This window comes from Oncorhynchus clarkii, chromosome 13 (genome assembly GCF_045791955.1).
Source record: "Oncorhynchus clarkii lewisi isolate Uvic-CL-2024 chromosome 13, UVic_Ocla_1.0, whole genome shotgun sequence".
In the NCBI taxonomy this organism is placed as follows: Eukaryota; Metazoa; Chordata; class Actinopteri; order Salmoniformes; family Salmonidae; genus Oncorhynchus; species Oncorhynchus clarkii.
The window spans coordinates 59380336-59404335 of record NC_092159.1 but is presented as its reverse complement, the minus strand read 5'-3'; the positions used below and the strand labels follow the sequence as shown (position 1 = coordinate 59404335).

The 24000-nt window shown below is 45.4% G+C and overlaps 1 protein-coding gene across 1 annotated transcript in view; it reads right to left on the bottom strand.

Moving 5' to 3' along the window:
- The window catches only part of LOC139423609 (BAH and coiled-coil domain-containing protein 1-like), a 160943-nt gene that overhangs the window by 78299 nt on the left and 58644 nt on the right, over positions 1-24000 (bottom strand). The window contains exon 3 of the mRNA XM_071175194.1: positions 3805-3987. Coding sequence (XP_071031295.1) covers positions 3805-3987 — 183 coding nt within the window. The remainder of the gene's footprint in view (positions 1-3804; positions 3988-24000) is intronic.

The following is a 24000-nucleotide window of genomic DNA, read 5'->3' as shown; positions in this document are numbered from 1 at the left end:
TCTGGTTCCATCGTTCTCTCATTCTCCCTGTCATCTGTACCTCCATGTTGTTTCAGAGAGATGGCTGTACCTCCATGTTGTTTCAGAGAGATGGCTGTATAACTCCATCCACTGACACCATGTTGTTTCAGAGATATGGCTGTAACTCCATCCACTAACACCATGTTGTTTCAGAGAGATGGCTGTAACTCCATCCACTGACACCATGTTGTTTCAGAGAGATGGCTGTAACTCCATCCACTGACACCATGTTGTTTCAGAGAGATGGCTGTAACTCCATCCACTGACACCATGTTGTTTCAGAGAGATGGCTGTAACTCCATCCACTGACACCATGTTGTTTCAGAGAGATGGCTGTAACTCCATCCACTGACACCATGTTGTTTCAGAGAGATGGCTGTAACTCCATCCACTGACACCATGTTGTTTCAGAGAGATGGCTGTAACTCAATCCACTGACACCATGTTGTTTCAGAGAGATGGCTGTAACTCAATCCACTGACACCATGTTGTTTCAGAGAGATGGCTGTAACTCCATGTTGTTTCAGAGAGATGGCTGTACCTCCATCCACTAACACCATGTTGTTTCAGAGAGATGGCTGTAACTCCATGTTGTTTCAGAGAGATGGCTGTAACTCCATGTTGTTTCAGAGAGATGGCTGTAACTCCATGTTGTTTCAGAGAGATGGCTGTAACTCCATGTTGTTTCAGAGAGATGGCTGTAACTCCATCCACTAACACCATGTTGCCTGCCTCCCATGTGAATACCTTAAACATGGATTCGTCTAAGCATGAGCTAGAGCGCGGACTCCCCGCCCCTGGTTTGGTAAAAAGCTGAGGGATGGGGCTGGAGACATTTAACCACTCTCATATTCATAGACAGAACTACGGATGCAAGAATTGACCTTCAGTTATATCAAGCGTATAGTTTAACCATGTTTTGAGGCTATACAGTGTTTGTTGACATTTTCTTTGTTTACAAACATTAGAGTAAAACAAGCTTATAGTTTGGGTTTCTGATGGGGTACAACAGTTAAACTGAGCTCATGAGGCATTTATAAGATATATTCTTAAAGAATCAATGGGTATAAATAATTCATTTATAAGTCACAAAATGGATGTAGCACCTGCTGATTGCCCCTTTAAATCCCATAAATCCATGTCGGGAAGTGTATAAGTGCATGACTCTCTGTGGCCGCAACATCTAAGGGCCGCCCATCCCCAAAACAGAGTGTCCATTAACAACAAACAGAACCACAGGTGCATCAAACAACATCAGCCCCAGCTACACATCATACGACCAGAGTAGTGATTATCAGTGACCACAAACACAATGTAGATCCTGCAGCACATTCCCCGCTGGCTTGCCCTGGCCAAGACACAACAGCTGGCCTAGTCTTAAAGGGGTAGTTCATCTTAATGACAACATTAGTTAGAATGTTCCTTCTTAAAGGGGTAGTTCACCTTAATGACAACATTAGAATGTTCCTTCTTAAAGGGGAAGTTCACCTTAATGACAACATTAGTTAGAATGTTCCTTCTTAAAGGGGTAGTTCCCCTTAATGACAACATTAGTTAGAATGTTCCTTCTTAAAGGGGTAGTTCACCTTAATGACAACATTAGTTAGAATGTTCCTTCTTAAAGGAGTAGTTCACCTTAATGACAACATTACCCACTTGGCACACTGGTTGAATCAACGTTGATTCCATGTCCTTTTAATGTTATTACGTTGAACCAACGTGGAATAGACATTGAATTGATGTCTGTGCCCAGTGGGTAGTTAGATAGTTCCTTCTTAAAGGGGTTGTTCACCTTAATAACAACATTAGTTAGATGTTATCTTATTCTGGAAGTAGTCTGTACACCAGGAACCATCTAACTAATGTTGTATTTTGCTTGAAGTATCCCTTTAAACAAGGAGGCTATGCTTGGGGCTTGGCATACCCTGAGTCTGCTGTGTTTAGGCGGGTCGGGTGAGGCAGTCAGAGCCTGGGTAGGGTGGGAACCACCACAAGCACCAAAGACACAACAGCTGAACAGCCCAACCCTGCAGTCTGTGCAACCTCTTTACTGGCGTGCGTGTGTGTTGTTCAGTGGGCTGAGTGACATTCTTGCTGACGTGAATTTGAATACCGCAACATTTTTTGGCTGAACTATTGACCCGTCACTCCATCCTAAAAAACACTGCATGGTGCTTCACCCCAAACATGCTCCAGGGGAGGGGCAGAGGCCTATTTCAGAGCCCAGAGAAAAGGGTGGGAGCCGGGCTCATTTCTTAAGGATTACAAGCCGTCTGTCCTCCACTGGAAACTCAACCCAGGCTGAGAGTACATGCTGTCAGAGTAAGATTACACGCTGTTAAGCTGCAGCGCCGTACCATGGAACGCCGTTTGGGTCTTTACGTGTCAAAGAAGATACCCGTCAGATAACACTATGTGACGTGTCAGATAAGGCTGTTGACCAATCAGGACCTGAATAGGACTGCACGTCACATACTAATTTAACCAGTTCATTCATTGTTTACGTAGTTATTACACATTGACTAGACTATCACTCGTATTCCATATGTCACAACGATTCATCGATACGTATGCTATGATGCTGGCAAAGTCGTCTCGCCCACCTGCCCTTCCTCGAGCTCTGGACAGTGCTGGTCGTAAAAATGTTAGCTAGCTGATGGATTTGTGGCAAACAATATTCTTCCCCAAAAACACAGCAAAACCACAAGTTGTACCGGTGCTAGCTAAACACCAAAGAAGTTGCGGTCGAACAAATAATGCCTTATTACCAAGGCGGTATTGTAAATACATCGTTCGTTGCCGGTGTTTGCTTGTTTGCAGATTTTTCTGCACAGCTTTGACAATGCTACTGATAGTAGTGGTGGCGCTTGGCTTGCACGTCCAAATTCATCACAACATTCTATACTAGAACGGTGGTATTTGATGTGTATATTTTTTGACACGTAAAGACCCGAACGGCGTTCCATACCGCACGGCGTTCCATACCGCACGGCGTTCCATACCGCACGGCGTTCCATACCGCACGGCGTTCCATACCGCACGGCTGAGAACCAGGACCTGAGTTGTGTTCATTAGGGCACACAATGGAAAACATTTGAAAGCGGTTTATAGGAGAACATGAAAATGGGCGTTTCTAATTGAATTAGTTCAGGTTAGGTAATGCCTCCCTGTTCCACTCCGTTTCTGAACGTTTCATTCCGTTTGGTGCCTAATGAACACGACCCAGGAGCCGTTGATAAGGCCCAAAAAGAGAGCTGCCTGAAATTAGCCCTGTGTCCTTTTTAAGGACACACCTACAATATTTCCACCCCTCCCACCTGAGCACAAAGAGCTGATAAAAGACAGGTCAATTACCAACCCTTTGCACAACAGTTTGAAAATAGCAGAGCTCTGGCTTTAACAGGTGGAAACTGCCAACGAACGTGCGTTTGACACCAGCGCCGCCTTAACGTCAGCCCAAGATAAAGCCCTGAGGATTCATAGACTGGGAGAGAAGGACAAGTAGGGGATTCTCTTACAAGTCAATATATAATGATGGCAGCATAGAGTGCAGAGTGCTGAGTCATCTTTACATTTAGCTGAAAATAGTCATCGATGGAAAAATGAAACCACCTAGAACCCCTGGATGTGTGTATCATGAGGGTATGTTATGTGGCTGTCGATCCTTAAAGGCCTCCGTCACGTTGAGAAGACTGCGAGCTAAATATACCTGATGACATCATGCTAAATCGGTGGTCAGGCGTCACTCATTCCATCGTTTTTCCTGTGGGGTTTCTCTCTTACCTTCGTGTGAGTGAGGGAACCAGATCTGAGAGGCACTGGAGTGGGGCCCACCACGGAAGGATCCGGGTGAAGAGGGTGAGGAGGGGGGCCGGGAGGGGTGAGAGGGGTGGGAGGACGAGCCTAGACTGCTGGCCAGGAACGTACCCATGAAGGAGGCAGAGGAGTTCCCCATCAGACCACTACCTATAGCCACACAGAGAATGAACACCATTAGAGAAAGGAGAGGGAGAGAAGAGGTTATGGCTAGAAGTACCTTGATTTCCGGACACATTTTCTCACGTTAATTCTGATATTCCAGTGAATAGGCGATTGAACTTCCCTTAAATGTGAGGCAATGTGAGACTTCGGTTAGAGTTATGGCAAAGCATAAAACATGGGGGGACCCTGCTGGAAAAGACCTTCTGGGCAATGATTTACACTTCATAAAACAATGGGAGCATTGATTCAGCGGAGTGAGCGTTGATTCAGCGGAGTGAGCGTTGATTCAGCGGAGTGAGCGTTGATTCAGCGGAGTGAGCGTTGATTCAGCGGAGTGAGCGTTGATTCAGCGGAGTGAGCGTTGATTCAGCGGAGTGAGCATTGATTCAGCGGAGTGAGCGTTGATTCAGCGGAGTGAGCATTGATTCAGCGGAGTGAGCGTTGATTCAGCGGAGTGAGCATTGATTCAGCGGAATGAGCATTGATTCAGCGGAGTGAGCATTGATTCAACGGAGTGAGCATTGATTCAGCGGAATGAGCATTGATTCAGCGGAGTGAGCATTGATTCAACAGAGTGTGGGTATCTATGTATGTTTCATGACTACACTAGCTGTATGCTGTACCTGAACGTCACTGCATAGTGTGGACAGTATCTTTCATTACTGATGGCAAAGCACATATAACCTGACAAGATCCTTTCAGGGATCCAAACGTTGCAAACAAACCTCATGAAGGTCTGTGTTAGAGCAGTTCAGTGTTCATTACTACTACCTTCATTACTACTACCTTCATTACTGCTACCTTCATTACCACTACCTTCATTACCGCTACCTTCATTACTGCTACCTTCATTACTGCTACCTTCATTACTACTACCTTCATTACTGCTACCTTCATTACTGCTACCTTCATTACCACTACCTTCATTAATACTACCTTCATTACTGCTACCTTCATTACCACTACATTCATTACTACTACCTTCATTACTACTACCTTCATTACTGCTACCTTCATTACTGCTACCATCATTACTGCTACCATCATTACTACTACCTTCATTAATACTACCTTCATTACTACTGCCTTCATTACCACTACCTTCATTACTACTACCTTCATTACCGCTACCTTCATTACTGCTACCTTCATTACTACTACCTTCATTACCAATACCGTCATTACTACTACTTTCATTACTACCACCTTCATTACTACTACCTTCATTACTACTACCTTCATTACTGCCCTGTTCATTATCACTAACTTCATTACCACTACCTTCATTACTACTACCTTCATTACCACTACCTTCAATACTACTACCTTCATTACCATTACCTTCATTACTACTACCTTCATTAATACTACCGTCCTTCCTACTACCTTCATTAATACTACCTTCATTCCTACTACCTTCATTAATACTACCTTCATTACTACTACCTTCATTACCACTACCTTCATTAATACTACCTTCATTACTACTACCTGCATTACTACTACCTTCATTAATACTACCTTCATTACTACTACCTTCATTACCACTACCTTCATTACCATTACCTTCATTACCACTACCTTCATTACTACTACCTTCATTACCGCTACCTCCATTACCACTACCTTCATTACTACTACCTGCATTACTACTACTGTCATTACTACTACCTTCATTACTGCTACCTTCGTTACTACTACCTTCATTACTGCTACCTTCATTACTACTACCTTCATTACTACCACCGTCATTACCAATACCGTCATTACTACCACCTTCATTACTACTACCTTCATTACTACTACCTTCATTACTGCCCTGTTCATTATCACTACCTTCATTACCACTACCTTCATTACTACTACCTTCATTACTACTACCTTCATTAATACTACCTTCATTACTACTACCTTCATTACTGCTACCTTCATTAATACTACCTTCATTACCATTACCTTCATTACCATTACCTCCATTACTACTACCTTCATTAATACTACCTTCCTTCCTACTACCTTCATTAATACTACCTTCATTCCTACTACCTTCATTAATACTACCTTCATTACTACTACCTTCATTAATACTACCTTCATTACTACTACCTTCATTACTACTACCTTCATTACTGCTACCTTCATTACTGCTACCTTCATTACTACTACCTTCATTACTAAAATTTTCATTACTGCTACCTTCATTACTACTACCTTCATTACTACTACCTTCATTACTACTACCTTCATTAATACTACCTTCCTTCCTACTACCTTCATTAATACTACCTTCATTCCTACTACCTTCATTAATACTACCTGCATTACTACTACCTTCATTACTACTACCTTCATTACTACTACCTTCATTACTACTACCTTCATTACCACTACCTTCATTACCGCTACCTTCATTACTGCCCTGTTCATTATCACTAACTTCATTACCACTACCTTCATTACTGCTACCTTCGTTACTACTACCTTCATTACTACTACCTTCATTACTGCTACCTTCATTACCACTACCTTCATTACTACTACCTTCATTACTACTACCTTCATTACTACTATCTTCATTACTACTACCTTCATTACCAATAGCGTCATTACTACTACCTTCATTACTACTACCTTCATTACTACTACCTTCATTACTGCCCTGTTCATTATCACTACCTTCATTACTACTACCTTCATTAATACTACCTTCATTACTACTACCTTCATTACTAATATTTTCATTACTGCTACCTTCATTACTACTACCTTCATTACTACTACCTTCATTACTACTACCTTCATTACCACTACCTTCATTAATACTACCTTCCTTCCTACTACCTTCATTAATACTACCTTCATTCCTACTACCTTCATTAATACTATCTTCATTACTGCTACCTTCATTACTACTACCTTCATTAATACTACCTTCATTACTGCTACCTTCATTACCATTACCTTCATTACTACTACCTTCACTACTGCCCTGTTCATTATCACTAACTTCATTACCAATACCGTCATTACTACTACCTTCATTAATACTACCTTCCTTCCTACTACCTTCATTAATACTACCTTCATTCCTACTACCTTCATTAATACTACCTTCATTACTGCTACCTTCATCACTACTACCTTCATTAATACTACCTTCATTACTGCTACCTTCATTACCATTACCTTCATTACTACTACTTTCATTACTGCTACCTTCATTAATTCTACCTTCATTACTACTATTTTCATTACTACTACTGTCATTACTGCCATCTTTAAGGCCCAACATCATAAGGGATATGCATTCGTCCATCAACGCTACTAAAAATCACAAATAAATTGATAGTTGATAGAGAATACACCATTATCCATTTTCCTACTAGCTGACGTCATGGTGCCTGACATTGGCAATCTGTCCATCCCACAGCATGGGGACCAGGGATCAGTAGACCTGTAGGCTTCACCACTCTGTGGTAGACTCGCTATGTCTGACAGATCAGCTCCCTGAGGAGTGTGTGTGCATGTGTTTGTGTTTGTGTGTGCGTGTTTGTGTTTGTGTGTGCTTTTGTTTGTGTGTGCGTGTGTGTGTGTGTGTGTGTGTGTGTGTGTGTGTGTGTGTGTGTGTGTGTGCTCCCCTCCCCCTCAGAGCAGTCCAACCGACATTGGATTCCTCCTCCCCTCTCTCCATCCCTCTCTCCCCATGGGGAGACAGGTCTCATCTCACAGCTGAGTACACACTTTCTCAGGCTCTCTCCCTCTATCTTTCTCCCTCTCCCGATCTCTATCTCTCACTCTTTTCCCCAGTGTCCCTTTCTCAATTTCTCTCCCTCCCTCCATTGTCTCATGACCTCAATCTCTCTTATTGCTCTGCTCCATGTCCCTCTCTCCCTCTCTCTCTTTCTCTATAGCAATCTCCTTCTGCTTTCTCTCCCCCTCTCTATTTCTCTATCACTCCCTCTCTTCCAGGCTCCTTTTTCGTTGTCTCACCCACTCAGCTTTACGCTTCCTCTCTCCAGCCCCGCACTGCTTTCTCAAAATGACCCTCTCTTCTCCTCTACTCTACACCTCATAGTCTACTACACCATGTCCCCAGCCTCTCCTCTCTCTCCTTTCTCCTCCTCTCCCTGTCTCCTCCTCTCCACTTTCACCTCTTCTCCCTGTCTCCTTCTCTACCTGTCTCCTCCTCTCCCTGTTTCCTCCTCTACCTGTCTCCTCCTCTCCCTGTCTCCTCCTCTCCACTTTGACCTCTTCTCCCTGTCTCCTTCTCTACCTGTCTCCTCCTCTCCGTGTCTCCTCCTCTCCACTTTCACCTCTTCTCCCTGTCTCCTTCTCTACCTGTCTCCTTCTCTACCTGTCTCCTCCTCTCCACTCTCTCCTTCTCTACCTGTCTCCTCCTTTCCACTCACTCCTCTCTCTCCTCCTCTCCCTCTCTCCTCCTCCCCCTGTCTCCTCCTCTCCTCTCTCCTCCTCTCCCTGTCTCATCCTCTCATCTCCTCTCTCTCCTCCCCTCCCTGTCTCCTCCTCTCCTCTTGACTCACTCCTCTCTCTCCTCCTCTTCCTGTCTCCTACTCTCTCATCATCTCCCTGTCTCCTCCTCTCCTCTCTCCCTGTCTCCTCTTCTCCACTCACTCCTCTCTCTCCTCCTCTTCCTGTCTCCTCCTCTCTCTCATCCTCTCCCTGTCTCCTCCTCTCAACTCACTCCTCTCTCCCTGTCTCCTCCTCTCCACTCTCTGTCTCCTCCTCTCCACTCTCTCTCTCCTCCTCTCCTCTCTCTCCTCCTCTCTCCTCCCCCTATAAGACACATTGCTTTGGGTTGGCTTTATTCTGCTCTGTAATAATGGCACCAGCAGAGCAATCTGTCCCTGGCTTGGCAGACTGTGGGTTTAACAAGACAACGATGAGTAACTGATCATTCTCAGCAACCCCTGTGTGACTGGGCTGATTGACTATTATACATTACAGGCCAAGCCAGAGAAAACACACTGATTAACCACTGCTTCAGTTGTATTCCCATTATGGTGCTGCCGGCACACTTGAGAAACGGACCTCGGCAATGTTTCTCTCTACCTCCCTCCCTCTCACTTATTCTCTCTTTCTCTGCCTCTCTCTCTCTCTCTCCCTCCCTCTCACTTACTCTCTCTCTCTCCCTGTCTCTCTCACTTACTCTCGCTCTCTCTCTCTGTCTCTGTCTCTCTCTCTCTCCCTCCCTCTCACTTACTCTCTCTCTCTCCCTGTCTCTCTCTCTCTCCCTCCCTCTCACTTACTCTCCTCTTTCTCTGTCTCTCTCTCTCTCTCCCTCCCTCTCACTTACTCTCTCTTTCTCTCTCTCTCTCTCCCTCCCTCTCACTTACTCTCTCTTTCTCTGTCTCTCTCTCTCTCTCTCTCCCTCTCACTTACTCTCTCTCTCTCCCTGTCTCTCTCACTTACTCTCACTCTCTCTCTCTGTCTCTCAATCTCCCTGTTCATCTCTTTACCCAAAGTCACTGGCTGCCATGCATATGCATGAGGTTTCCTTGGATGAGCACTCAAGAGACAGTACAGTGTGTGTGTGATGACCATGTCAGAGACAGTACAGTGTGTGTGTGATGACCATGTCAGAGACAGTACAGTGTGTGTGTGATGACCATGTCAGAGACAGTACAGTGTGTGTGTGTGTGTGTGTGTGTGTGTGTGTGTGTGTGTGTGTGTGTGTGTGTGTGTGTGTGTGTGTTCAACACGGTACCCGGGGAAAAACCACTCGGGTTCAACACGGTACCCGGGGAAAAACCACTCACTCGGGTTCAACACGGTACCCTGGGGAAAACCACTCGGGTTCAACACGGTACCAGGGGGAAAACCACTCGGGTTCAGCACGGTACCTGGGGAAAAACCACTCGGGTTCAGCACGGTACCCGGGGGAAAATCACTCAGGTTCAGCACGGTACCCGGGGAAAAACCACTCGGGTTCAACACGGTACCCGGGGAAAAACCCCTCGGGTTCAACACGGTACCCGGGGGAAAACCACTCGGGTTCAACACGGTACCCGGGGAAAAACCACTCGGGTTCAACACGGTACCCGGGGAAAAACCACTCGGGTTCAACACGGTACCCGGGGAAAAACCACTCGGGTTCAGCACGGTACCCGGGGAAAAACCACTCGGGTTCAGCACGGTACCCGGGGAAAAACCACTCGGGTTCAACACGGTACCCGGGGGAAAACCAGCCTGACACGAAACATGTAACAAAACAGTTCCACACAAAGACATGGGGGAAACAGAGGGAATATATATGTAGTGTGACTAGGGAATGTAAACCAGGTGTGCGAGGAAACAAGACAAAACAAATGGAACAATGACAAGTGGAGCGGCGATGGCTAGAAGACCGGTGACGTCGACCGCCGAACAAGGAGAGGAGCCGACTTCGGCGGAAGTGGAGACATCCATTTAGCTGGGTTTCCTCTTGTTTCACTACAGATAAACCAGAACCAGGCTGAACTGTGTGATGTTGTAGTTTTAAACTACTAAATATCACATAAAACACATGTAATATACACAACAACTGAAATATTTGATGAAAGTCATGTGAATAAATAGTTAATGAGTGATAAGCAGCACCGGGCTAAGCAGCACTGGGCTTAGCAGCACTGGGATAAGCAGCACTGGGATAAGCAGCACTGGGATAAGCAGCACTGGGATAAGCAGCACTGGGCTAAGAAGCACTGGGATAAGCAGCACTGGGATAAGCAGCACTGGGATAAGCAGCACTGGGATAAGCAGCACTGGGATAAGCAGCACTGGGATAAGCAGCACTGGGATAAGCAGCACTGGGCTAAGAAGCACTGGGATAAGCAGCACTGGGATAAGCAGCACTGGGATAAGCAGCACTGGGATAAGCAGCACTGGGATAAGCAGCACTGGGATAAGCAGCACTGGGCAGTCACTCCCATCATAGGACTTCTGGTCATTGTTTGATTCTGTGCTGTTACAGCATTCAACCAAAATAATCGAAAACACTGATTATTTCTTAATAATCTAATCAAAACGACCCCAAAAAGCACTAATGTCTCAGCTCTAATCATTAAGCAGACAGGTTGTAGAGCTCAGAGAGAATGACTACAAGGCATTGGTGCTGGGGAGCCCTGCAGGGAACAGCCTATGGCAGCAGGACTACTGCTCTCTCCACCTCCTACACTCTGCCTCTCCTGTCCCCTGTCGACCACAGCTCCAGACAGGTGGAAATCCCCCACAATCCCTGAGCTTATCTCACACCGCTCAATCAGACCACAGCCCCAACCTGGCCACCTCTGGCTCCAACACCACACCAAACCCCAACCCGCTGTGTGTGTGTGTGTGTGTGTGTGTGTGTGTGTGTGTGTGTGTGTGTGTGTGTGTGTGTGTGTGTGTGTGTGTGTGTGTGTGTGTGTGTGTGTGTGTGTGTGCGTGTGTGGTATGTAATTGTGTGGTAGGGATCATGTTACAGAGCAAGGTTGAGAGCCAGGCCTACTGACACACAGTACAGATTTAACAGACCAGACCTACTGACACACAGTACAGATATAACAGACCAGACCTACTGACACACAATACAGATATAACAGACCAGACCTACTGACACACAGTACAGATTTAACAGACCAGACCTACTGACACACAGTACAGATATAACAGACCAGACCTACTGACACACAGTACAGATATAACAGACCAGACCTACTGACACACAGTACAGATTTAACAGACCAGACCTACTGACACACAGTACAGATTTAACAGACCAGACCTACTGACACACAGTACAGATTTAACAGACCAGACCTACTGACACACAGTACAGACATAACAGACCAGACCTGCCTTGTCTCCCTGTACTCTAACACAATGACTGTCCTACAACAAAACTACACGGATGCACAACGTGGTCTCAGAGCATTTCGTATCATTCTGTATGTACATCTGAGACACTCCATTTAGGTTGACATGTTACAATTTGTATGGTATGTATTCATTTGTGGATGTCCATCATCCATTTCGTATGTTGTGTTAGCAATTACAATCCATATGGTATGTTAAGAATTACACATCGAACAATATGTTACGAATTACAATTCCTACAATATGTTACGAATTACAATTCCTACAATATGTTACGAATTACAATTCCTACAATATGTTACGAATTACAATTCGTACGTGGGACGAATTTAAAAAACCTAGGTGGCTATTGCTAACGTTAGCTAGCTCTAGGGGTCAGGGTAAGGGGTTAAGGTTAGGGTTAGAGGAAGGTTTAAGTAACATGGATTCACATTTACTATGTTACGTCTGATGTATGAGACCAGTCTGGGATGTACTACTGTTTCAGCCTAACACTAGAAACCACACTAATACATTTAGATAGAGGAGCGGTAATGGAACAGCCCTGTACAGTACCACCACCCCTCCTCCATCCCCTTCTCCTCTCCCTCCACTTTCCCTCCTCTCACCCACGTCTCTGAGGACAGCCCCTGTCGGCACCACGAGCCAAAGGTGTGGGCTGATTATGAGCCCAGCCAGTCAGCCAGCCAGCCAGCCAGCCAGCCAGCCACGAACACGAACACACACACCCGCACTAAGCCCCCAGCCCCCACATTAATCAACTAAGCCTCCTGCATTATTAACATGTCCCAGAGAGAGAGAGATATACCATGCAGCATCCACACTGAGAGGAGAGGACCACAGACATGTCCTGAGAGAGAGAGATATACCATGCAGCATCCACACTGAGAGGAGAGGACCACAGACATGTCCTGAGAGAGAGAGATATACCATGCAGCATCCACACTGAGAGGAGAGGACCACAGACATGTCCTGAGAGAGAGAGATATACCATGCAGCATCCACACTGAGAGGAGAGGACCACAGACATGTCCTGAGAGAGAGAGATATACCATGCAGCATCCACACTGAGAGGAGAGGACCACAGACATGTCCTGAGAGAGAGAGATATACCATGCAGCATCCACACTGAGAGGAGAGGACCACAGACATGTCCTGAGAGAGAGAGATATACCATGCAGCATCCACACTGAGAGGAGAGGACCACAGACATGTCCTGAGAGAGAGAGATATACCATGCAGCATCCACACTGAGAGGAGAGGACCACAGACATGTCCTGAGAGAGAGAGATATACCATGCAGCATCCACACTGAGAGGAGAGGACCACAGACATGTCCTGAGAGAGAGAGATATACCATGCAGCATCCACACTGAGAGGAGAGGACCACAGACATGTCCCAGAGAGAGAGAGATATACCATGCAGCATCCACACTGAGAGGAGAGGACCACAGTCATGTCCTGAGAGAGAGAGATATACCATGCAGCATCCACACTGAGAGGAGAGGACCACAGTCATGTCCCAGAGAGAGAGATATACCATGCAGCATCCACACTGAGAGGAGAGGACCACAGACATGTCCCAGAGAGAGAGATATACCATGCAGCATCCACACTGAGAGGAGAGGACCACAGACATGTCCCAGAGAGAGAGATATACCATGCAGCATCCACACTGAGAGGAGAGGACCACAGACATGTCCTGAGAGAGGGAGGACCACAGACATGTCCTGAGAGAGGGAGGACCACAGATATGTCCTGAGAGAGGGAGGACCACAGACATGTCCTGAGAGAGGGAGGACCACAGATATGTCCTGAGAGAGGGAGGGATAGATGAGGAGGTACCAGGAGAAGAGGAGAGGGATAATAACAAGCCAAGCAGCAGGAAGAGGGAAAGAGGAGGTGAGGAGAGCACTAATCCATAGATATTTAGACAGAGGGGAGAAGCTAAAGCTTGTAGAGGTCCCTTTAGCTGGTCCGGGGTCAGACCATATTATTATGCTTTCAACACTGAGTAAGCAGACATGACCACCACCACTGATCCTGAGACTGTATGTCTAGTGGACAATATAAATGGGCTGACTGGTAATCAAAACCTGAACAGAGGTTAATAGTATTCATAGGAGGGAGCTGCTCATCATCCCTGGCCTGGCGATCTGATTGGCTCCTGCTGACTGTACACCCTGCCACTCCAGTCTAGACATATTGACCCGCCCTCTCACTGTCACGTCTCCTGCTGGTTGGTTGATAGGGCCATGTCTCCTACTGGTTGGTTGACAGGGCCATGTCTCCTTCTGGTTGGTTGACAGGGCCATGTCTCCTACTGGTTGGTTGATAGGGCCATGTCTGTTGCTGGTTGGTTGACAGGGCCATGTCTGTTGCTGGTTGGTTGATAGGGCCATGTCTGTTGCTGGTTGGTTGACAGGGCCATGTCTCCTGCTGGTTGGTTGACAGGGCCATGTCTCCTACTGGTTGGTTGATAGTGCCATGTCCCCTACTGGTTGGTTGATAGGGCCATGTCTGTTGCTGGTTGGTTGACAGGGCCATGTCTGTTGCTGGTTGGTTGACAGGGCCATGTCTCCTGCTGGTTGGTTGACAGGGCCATGTCTCCTACTGGTTGGTTGATAGTGCCATGTCCCCTACTGGTTGGTTGATAGGGCCATGTCTGTTGCTGGTTGGTTGACAGGGCCATGTCTGTTGCTGGTTGGTTGACAGGGCCATGTCTCCTACTGGTTGGTTGATAGGGCCATGTCTCCTACTGGTTGGTTGACAGGGCCATGTCTGTTGCTGGTTGGTTGACAGGGCCATGTCTCCTACTGTTTGGTTGATAGGGCCATGTCTGTTGCTGGTTGGTTGATAGGGCCATGTCTGTTGCTGGTTGGTTGACAGGGCCATGTCTCCTACTGGTTGGTTGACAGGGCCATGTCTGTTGCTGGTTGGTTGACAGGGCCATGTCTCCTACTGGTTGGTTGATAGGGCCATGTCTGTTGCTGGTTGGTTGATAGGGCCATGTCTGTTGCTGGTTGTTTGACAGGGCCATGTCTGTTGCTGGTTGGTTGATAGGGCCAAGTCTGTTGCTGGTTGGTTGATAGGGCCATGTCTGTTGCTGGTTGGTTGACAGGGCCATGTCTCCTACTGTTTGGTTGACAGGGCCATGTCTGTTGCTGGTTGTTTGACAGGGCCATGTCTGTTGCTGGTTGGTTGACAGGGCCATGTCTGTTGCTGGTTGGTTGACAGGGCCATGTCTGTTGCTGGTTGGTTGATAGGGCCATGTCTGTTGCTGGTTGTTTGACAGGGCCATGTCTGTTGCTGGTTGGTTGACAGGGCCATGTCTGTTGCTGGTTGGTTGACAGGGCCATGTCTGTTGCTATGCTGGTCAAGACTTCACTGAGCTGCTTTCTCTGCTACCTTCACTCTCATCTAAAACACAGCCAGATGCTTTCCCCTCACAGTCAACCCTCACATTACCCACTGACAGGCAGCAGTAAGGTACAACCACTACTCTACCACCACATATATACAATACATCATTACACCACTTCTCTACCACCACATATATACAATACATTATCACACCACTACTCTACCACCACATATCTACAATACAATACATTATCACACCACCACTCTACCACCACATATCTACAATATAATACATTATCACACCACTACTCTACCACCACATATCTACAATACAATACATTATCACACCACTACTCTACCACCACATATCTACAATACAATACATTATCACACCACTACTCTACCACCACATATCTACAATACAATACATTATCACACCACTACTCTACCACCACATATCTACAATACAGTACATTATCACACCACTACTCTACCACCACATATCTACAATACAATACATTATCACACCACTACAATACATTATACCACACAACATATCTACAATACAATACATTATCACACCACTACTCTACCACCACATATCTACAATACAATACATTATCACACCACCACTCTACCACCACATATCTACAATACAGTACATTATCACACCACTACTCTACCACCACATATCTACAATACAGTACATTATCACACCACTACTCTACCACCACATATCTACAATACAATACATTATCACACCACTACTCTACCACCACATATCTACAATACAATACATTATCACACCACTACTCAACCACCACATATCTACAATACAATACATTATCACACCACTACTCTACCACCACATATCTACAATACAATACATTATCACACCACTACTCTACCACCACATATCTACAATACAGTACATTATCACACCACTACTCTACCACCACATATCTACAATACAGTACATTATCACACCCCTACTCTACCACCACATTTCTACAATACAGTACATTATCACACCACTACTCTACCACCACATATCTACAATACAATACATTATCACACCACTACTCTACCACCACATATCTACAATACAATACATTATCACACCACTACTCTACCACCACATATCTACAATACAGTATATTATCACACCATTACTCTACCACCACATATCTACAATACAATACATTATCACGCCACTACTCTACCACCACATATCTACAATACAATACATTATCACACCACTACTCTACCACCACATATCTACAATACAACAATATTACAACATTACAATGTACGTGTATGTAGAGTGTGTGTGTTAGTGTTTGTGTGTGCGTGTGCGTGCATGCAGAGCTATGACGTAGAGACAGACATCTTGCCTCCATTTATGTAATTCACCCTCTCTGTGTCAAATCCCTCTTTCAAACCTAATGAATGCAGAGGTGGGAACACAGCCTGTCAATCATAGCTGCTGCCAATGAAGACAGAGCAAGAGAAGAGCTGAGGACCAAGGCATGAGAGCAGCGAGCCGACTCAGCCGAGGCCAACGATGGCTGTTTATTTAACAGGTTATTAAAAGGATGACATGGTAGTTGCGAGACGCTAAGCCGAACCTCTCGTAACAGTGTTTTCTCTCGCCTCTCGCCTGTCGTTTTGAACCAGTGTTTATTTATTTGGCGGTAAAGTATGTTATGTGGTGCCAATAGTGCACTTCTATAGGCTGCTTAAGAGAGTTGGGTCATGTGCATCCTAATCAACAGGGATGGAGATTAATCCTGTTATGGAACTAAAGGACGGGGACGGGGGACCCCAACACTTCACCAATCTCCTTTGTTCTCTTCCTTCCTAGGTTGTCACAGAGACACAGACACACACATACGGCACATGCAGATAAACACACACCGACTGCCATGTTTCTGAACCTCTGGAGTAGGAGGTTCCTCTGTATGCAGAATGGGTAAGAAATCAGCGCTCTCTCACACACACACACACACACACACACGCACTTTCAGTAGAGACCCGACTGAGGCCCTGGAGCGAGCAGCAGGCAGGAAAGTGGAACCGGGGGAGGGGCTTGAGAGAACAGGGAGATGTTGTCATGGGAACGACAGGAGGGGAAACAGCTAGAGGGGAGGTGGCTGCATTACAACAGAACAGTGGGCAGATGATGCAGCTGGTCAGTATACTGTGTGTGTGTGTGTGTGTGTGTGTGTGTGTGTGTGTGTGTGTGTGTGTGTGTGTGTGTGTGTGTGTGTGTTCAGTCTGGAGCAACAGCCAGGGCTCATTGCTCCAGCAGCACAGACCCCATAAAGCCAGGCTCTCCACAGCAGCAGGGATTATCACACATTAGAAAGTTTAGGTTTCCCCACATCTAATCTGTCTCTAAGTGTTGGGGGACGGTCATCTTTCTAATCTGTCTCTAAGTGTTGGGGCACGGTCATCTTTCTAATCTGTCTCTAAGTGTTGGGGGGCGGTCATCTTTCTAATCTGTCTCTAAGTGTTGGGGGACGGTCATCTTTCTAATCTGTCTCTAAGTGTTGTGGGACGGTCATCTTTCTAATCTGTCTCTAAGTGTTGGGGGACGGTCATCTTTCTAATCTGTCTCTAAGTGTTGGGGGACGGTCATCTTTCTAATCTGTCTCTAAGCGTTGGGGGACGGTCATCTTTGCCAGTTGAGATTGTTTAATCTGCTCGGATGTGACATCCATACCATCACTGTGGCACTGGGACGTGACATTCTGTCGTCACTAGGGGAATTATACTCCACAATAACAGGAAGAATGGGATTGGGGTGCACTGTACTGTACAAACCCACTGTACTATACAAACCCACTGTACTGTACAAACCCACTGTACTGTACAAACCCACTGTAATGTACAAACACACTGTACTGTACAAACACACTGTACTGTACAAACACACTCACGCACTATACTGTACAAACACACTGTACTGTACAAACACACTGCACTGTACAAACACACTCACGCACTGTACTGTACAAACACACTGTACTGTACAAACACAATCAAGCACTGTACTGTACAAACCCACTGTACTGTACAAACAAACTCACACACTGTACTGTACTGTACAAACACACTGTACTGTACTGACACACTGTACTGTACTAACACACTGTACTGTACTAACACACTGTACTGTACTGACACACTGTACTGTACTGTACTAACACACTGTACTGTACTGTACTAACACACTGTACTGTACTGACACACTGTACTGTACTAACACACTGTACTGTACTAACACACTGTACTGTACTGACACACTGTACTGTACTGTACTAACACACTGTACTGTACTGTACTAACACACTGTACTGTACTGACACACTGTACTGTACTGTACTAACACACTGTACTGTACTGTACAAACACACTGTACTGTACTGTACTAACACACTGTACTAACACACTGCACTGTACTGTACTAACACACTGTACTAACACACTGTACTGTACTAACACACTGTACTGACACACTGTACTGACACACTGTACTGTACTGTACTAACACACTGTACTGTACTAACACACTGTACTGTACTGACACACTGTACTGTACTGTACTAACACACTGTACTGTACTGACACACTGTACTGTACTAACACACTGTACTGTACTGTACTAACACACTGTACTGTACTGACACACTGTACTGTACTGTACTAACACACTGTACTGTACTGTACAAACACACTGTAATGTACTAACACACTGTACTGTACTAACACACTGTACTGTACTGTACTAACACACTGTACTGTACTGTACTAACACACTGTACTGTACAAACACACTGCACTGTACTAACACACTGTACTGTACTGACACACTGTACTGTACTGTACTGTACTAACACACTGTACTGTACAAACACACTGTACTGTACTGTACAAACACACTGTACTGTACTGTACAAACACACTGCACTGTACTGACACACTGTACTGTACAAACACACTGTACTGTACTGTACAAACACACTGTACTGTACTGTACAAACACACTGCACTGTATTGACACACTGTACTGTACTAACACACTGTACTGTACTGACACACTGTACTGTACTGTACTGTACTAACACACTGTACTGTACTAACACACTGTACTGTACTGACACACTGTACTGTACTGTACTAACACACTGTACTGTACTGACACACTGTACTGTACTGACACACTGTACTGTACTAACACACTGTACTGTACTGACACACTGTACTGTACTGACACACTGTACTGTACTGTACTAACACACTGTACTGTACTGACACACTGTACTGTACTAAAACACTGTACTGTACTAACACACTGTACTGTACTGACACACTGTACTGTACTGTACTAACACACTGTACTGTACTGACACACTGTACTGTACTGTACTAACACACTGTACTGTACTGACACACTGTACTGTACTAACACACTGTACTGTACTGACACACTGTACTGTACTAACACACTGTACTGTACTGACACACTGTACTGTACTAACACACTGTACTGTACTGACACACTGTACTGTACTAACACACTGTACTGTACTGTACTAACACACTGTACTGTACTGACACACTGTACTGTACTGTACTAACACACTGTACTGTACTGTACAAACACACTGTACTGTACTGACACACTGTACTGTACTGACACACTGTACTGTACTGACACACTGTACTGTACTGTACTAACACACTGTACTGTACTGACACACTGTACTGTACTGACACACTGTACTGTACTAACACACTGTACTGTACTAACACACTGTACTGTACTGTACTAACACACTGTACTGTACTGACACACTGTACTGTACTGTACTGTACTAACACACTGTACTGTACAAACACACTGTACTGTACTGTACAAACACACTGTACTGTACTGTACAAACACACTGCACTGTACTGACACACTGTACTGTACTAACACACTGTACTGTACTAACACACTGTACTGTACTGACACACTGTACTGTACTGACACACTGTACTAACACACTGTACTAACACACTGTACTGTACTAACACACTGTACTGTACTAACACACTGTACTGTACTGACACACTGTACTGTACTGACACACTGTACTGTACTGACACACTGTACTGTACTAACACACTGTACTGTACTGACACACTGTACTGTACTGACACACTGTACTGTACTGACACACTGCACTGTACTGACACACTGTACTGTACTGACACACTGTACTGTACTGTACTAACACACTGTACTGTACTGACACACTGTACTGTACTGTACAAACACACTGTACTGTACAAACACACTGTACTGTACTGTACAAACACACTGTACTGTACTAACACACTGTACTGTACTAACACACTGAACTGTACAAACACACTGTACTGTACTGACACACTGTACTGTACTGTACTAACACACTGTACTGTACTGACACACTGTACTGTACTGTACAAACACACTGTACTGTACAAACACACTGTACTGTACTAACACACTGTACTGTACTGACACACTGTACTGTACTGACACACTGAACTGTACTGACACACTGAACTGTACTAACACACTGTACTGTACTGACACACTGTGCTGTACTGTACTAACACACTGTACTGTACTGACACACTGTACTGTACTGTACAAACACACTGTACTGTACAAACACACTGTACTGTACTAACACACTGTACTGTACTAACACACTGTACTAACACACTGTACTGTACTGTACTAACACACTGTACTAACACACTGTACTGTACTAACACACTGTACTAACACACTGTACTGTACTAACACACTGTACTAACACACTGAACTGTACTGTACTAACACACTGAACTGTACCGTACTAACACACTGTACTGTACTGTACAAACACACTGCACTGTACTAACACACTCTACTGTACTAACACACTGTACTGTACAAACACACTGTACTGTACAAACACACTGTAGTGTACTGTACAAACACACTGTACTGTACTAACACACTGTACTGTACAAACACACTGTACTGTACTAACACACTGTACTGTACTGTACTAACACACTGTACTAACACACTGTACTGTACTAACACATTGTACTGTACTAACACACTGTACTGTACTGTACTGTACTAACACACTGTACTGTACTGTACTAACACACTGCACTGTACTAACACACTGTACTGTACTAACACACTGTACTGTACTAACACACTGTACTGTACTAACACACTGTACTGTACTGACACACTGTACTGTACTGACATACTTTTTTCACAAACTTCCTTCTCAGGGAAATACACATGCTAATCTCTCTCTCTCTCTCTCTCTCTCTCTCTCTCTCTCTCTCTCTCTCTCTCCATCCATCCATCTATCTATATATATATATATAGATCCAATGTTGACCTAAATGACTACTGATGATAAATACAATCCACCTGTGTGTAATCAAGTCTCCGTATAAATGCACCTGCACTGTGATAGTCTCAGAGGTCCGTTAAAAGCGCAGAGAGCATCATGAAGAACAAGGAACACAACAGGCAGGTCCGAGATACTGTTGTGAAGAAGTTTAAAGCCGGATTTGGATACAAAAAGATTTCCCAAGCTTTAAACATCCCAAGGAGCACTGTGCAAGCGATAATATTGAAATGGAAGGAGTATCAGACCACTGCAAATCTACCAAGACCTGGCCGTCCCTCTAAACTTTCAGCTCATACAAGGAGAAGACTGATCAGAGATGCAGCCAAGAGGCCCATGATCACTCTGGATGAACTGCAGAGATCTACAGCTGAGGTGGGAGACTCTGTCCATAGGACAACAATCAGTCGTATATTGCACAAATCTGGCCTTTATGGAAGAGTGGCAAGAAGAAAGCCATTTCTTAAAGATATCCATAAAAAGTGTTGGTTAAAGTTTGCCACAAGCCACCTGGGAGACACACCAAACATGTGGAAGAAGGTGCTCTGGTCAGATGAAACCAAAATTGAACTTTTTGGCAACAATGCAAAACGTTATGTTTGGTGTAAAAGCAACACAGCTCATCACCCTGAACACACCATCCCCACTGTCAAACATAGTGGTGGCAGCATCATGGTTTGGGCCTGCTTTTCTTCAGCAGGGACAGGGAAGATGGTTAAAATTGATGGGAAGATGGATGGAGCCAAATACAGGACCAACCTGATGGAGTCTGCAAAAGACCTGAGACTGGGACGGAGATTTGTCTTCCAACAAGACAATGATCCAAAACATAAAGCAAAATCTACAATGGAATGGTTCAAAAATAAACATATCCAGGTGTTAGAATGGCCAAGTCAAAGTCCAGACCTGAATCCAATCGAGAATCTGTGGAAAGAACTGAAAACTGCTGTTCACAAATGCTCTCCATCCAACCTCACTGAGCTCGAGCTGTTTTGCAAGGAGGAATGGGAAAAAAATTCTCGATTTTCTCAGTCTCTCGATGTGCAAAACTGATAGAGACATACTCCAAGCGACTTACAGCTGTAATCGCAACAAAAGGTGGCGTTAAGGCGTTAAGGGGGCTGAATAATTTTGCACGCCCAATTTTTCAGTTTTTGATTTGTTAAAAAAGTTTGAAATATCCAATAAATGTCGTTCCACTTCATGATTGTGTCCCACTTGTTGTTGATTCTTCACAAAAAAATACAGTTTTATATCTTTATGTTTGAAGCCTGAAATGTGGCAAAAGGTCGCAAAGTTCAAGGGGGCCGAATACTTTCGCAAGGCACTGTATATATCTTGCTGGATTGCCGACTGGCTGGCTGACTGACTGGATGGAAGGCTGGCTGAGTGGAAGGCTGGTTGAGTGGAAGGCTGGCTGAGTGGAAGGCTGGAAGGCTAGCTGGAAGGCTGGCTGAGTGGAAGGCTGGCTGAGTGGAAGGCTAGCTGAGTGGAAGGCTGGCTGGAAGGCTGGCTGGGTGGAAGGTTGGCTGAGTGGAAGGCTGGCTGAGTGGAAGGGCTGGCTGGCTGAGTGGAAGGCAGGCTGAGTGGAAGGCTGGCTGAGTGGAAGGCTGGCTGGAAGGCTGGCTGAGTAGAAGGCTGGCTGGAAGGCTGGCTGGCTGATGGAAGGCAGGCTGAGTGGAACCTGCTCTCCATAGCTCACTGGTCAGCACAGATCAGAAAGAGGGAGAGGAGAGAGGAGAGGGAAAGAAAAGAGATGGAGGGAGGAGAGGAGAGGAGAGAGGGAGGAGAAGAGAGAGGAGAGGGAAAGAAGAGAGAGGGAGGGAGGGAGGAGAGGAGAGAGGGAGGAGAGGGAGGAGAGAGCGAGGAGGGAGGGGGGAGGAGAGGAGAGAGGGAGGAGAGGAGAGGGGAAGGAGAGAGAGAGGAGATGAGGGAAGAGAGGAGAGAGGGAGGAGAGGAGAGAGGGAGGGAGGAGAGGAGAGAGGGAGGAGAGAGGAGATGAGAGGGGAAGAGAGGAGAGAGGGAGGAGAAGAGAGAGGGAGGGAGGAGAGGAGAGAGGGAGGAGAGGAGAAAGGAGAGGGAAAGAAGAGAGAGAGGGAGGAGAGGAGAGAGGGAGGAGAGGGGAAGGAGAGAGAGGAGATGAGAGAGGGAAGAGAGGAGAGAGAGAGGAGAGAGGGAGAAGAGAGACACATACACACTCCAAGTTCTCACACACACACACACACACAGATCTTCACACACAACACATATCTACAGACACCACACATATCTACACACACCACACAGATGTCTCTAAAACAGACACAATGCAGAGCTGTGA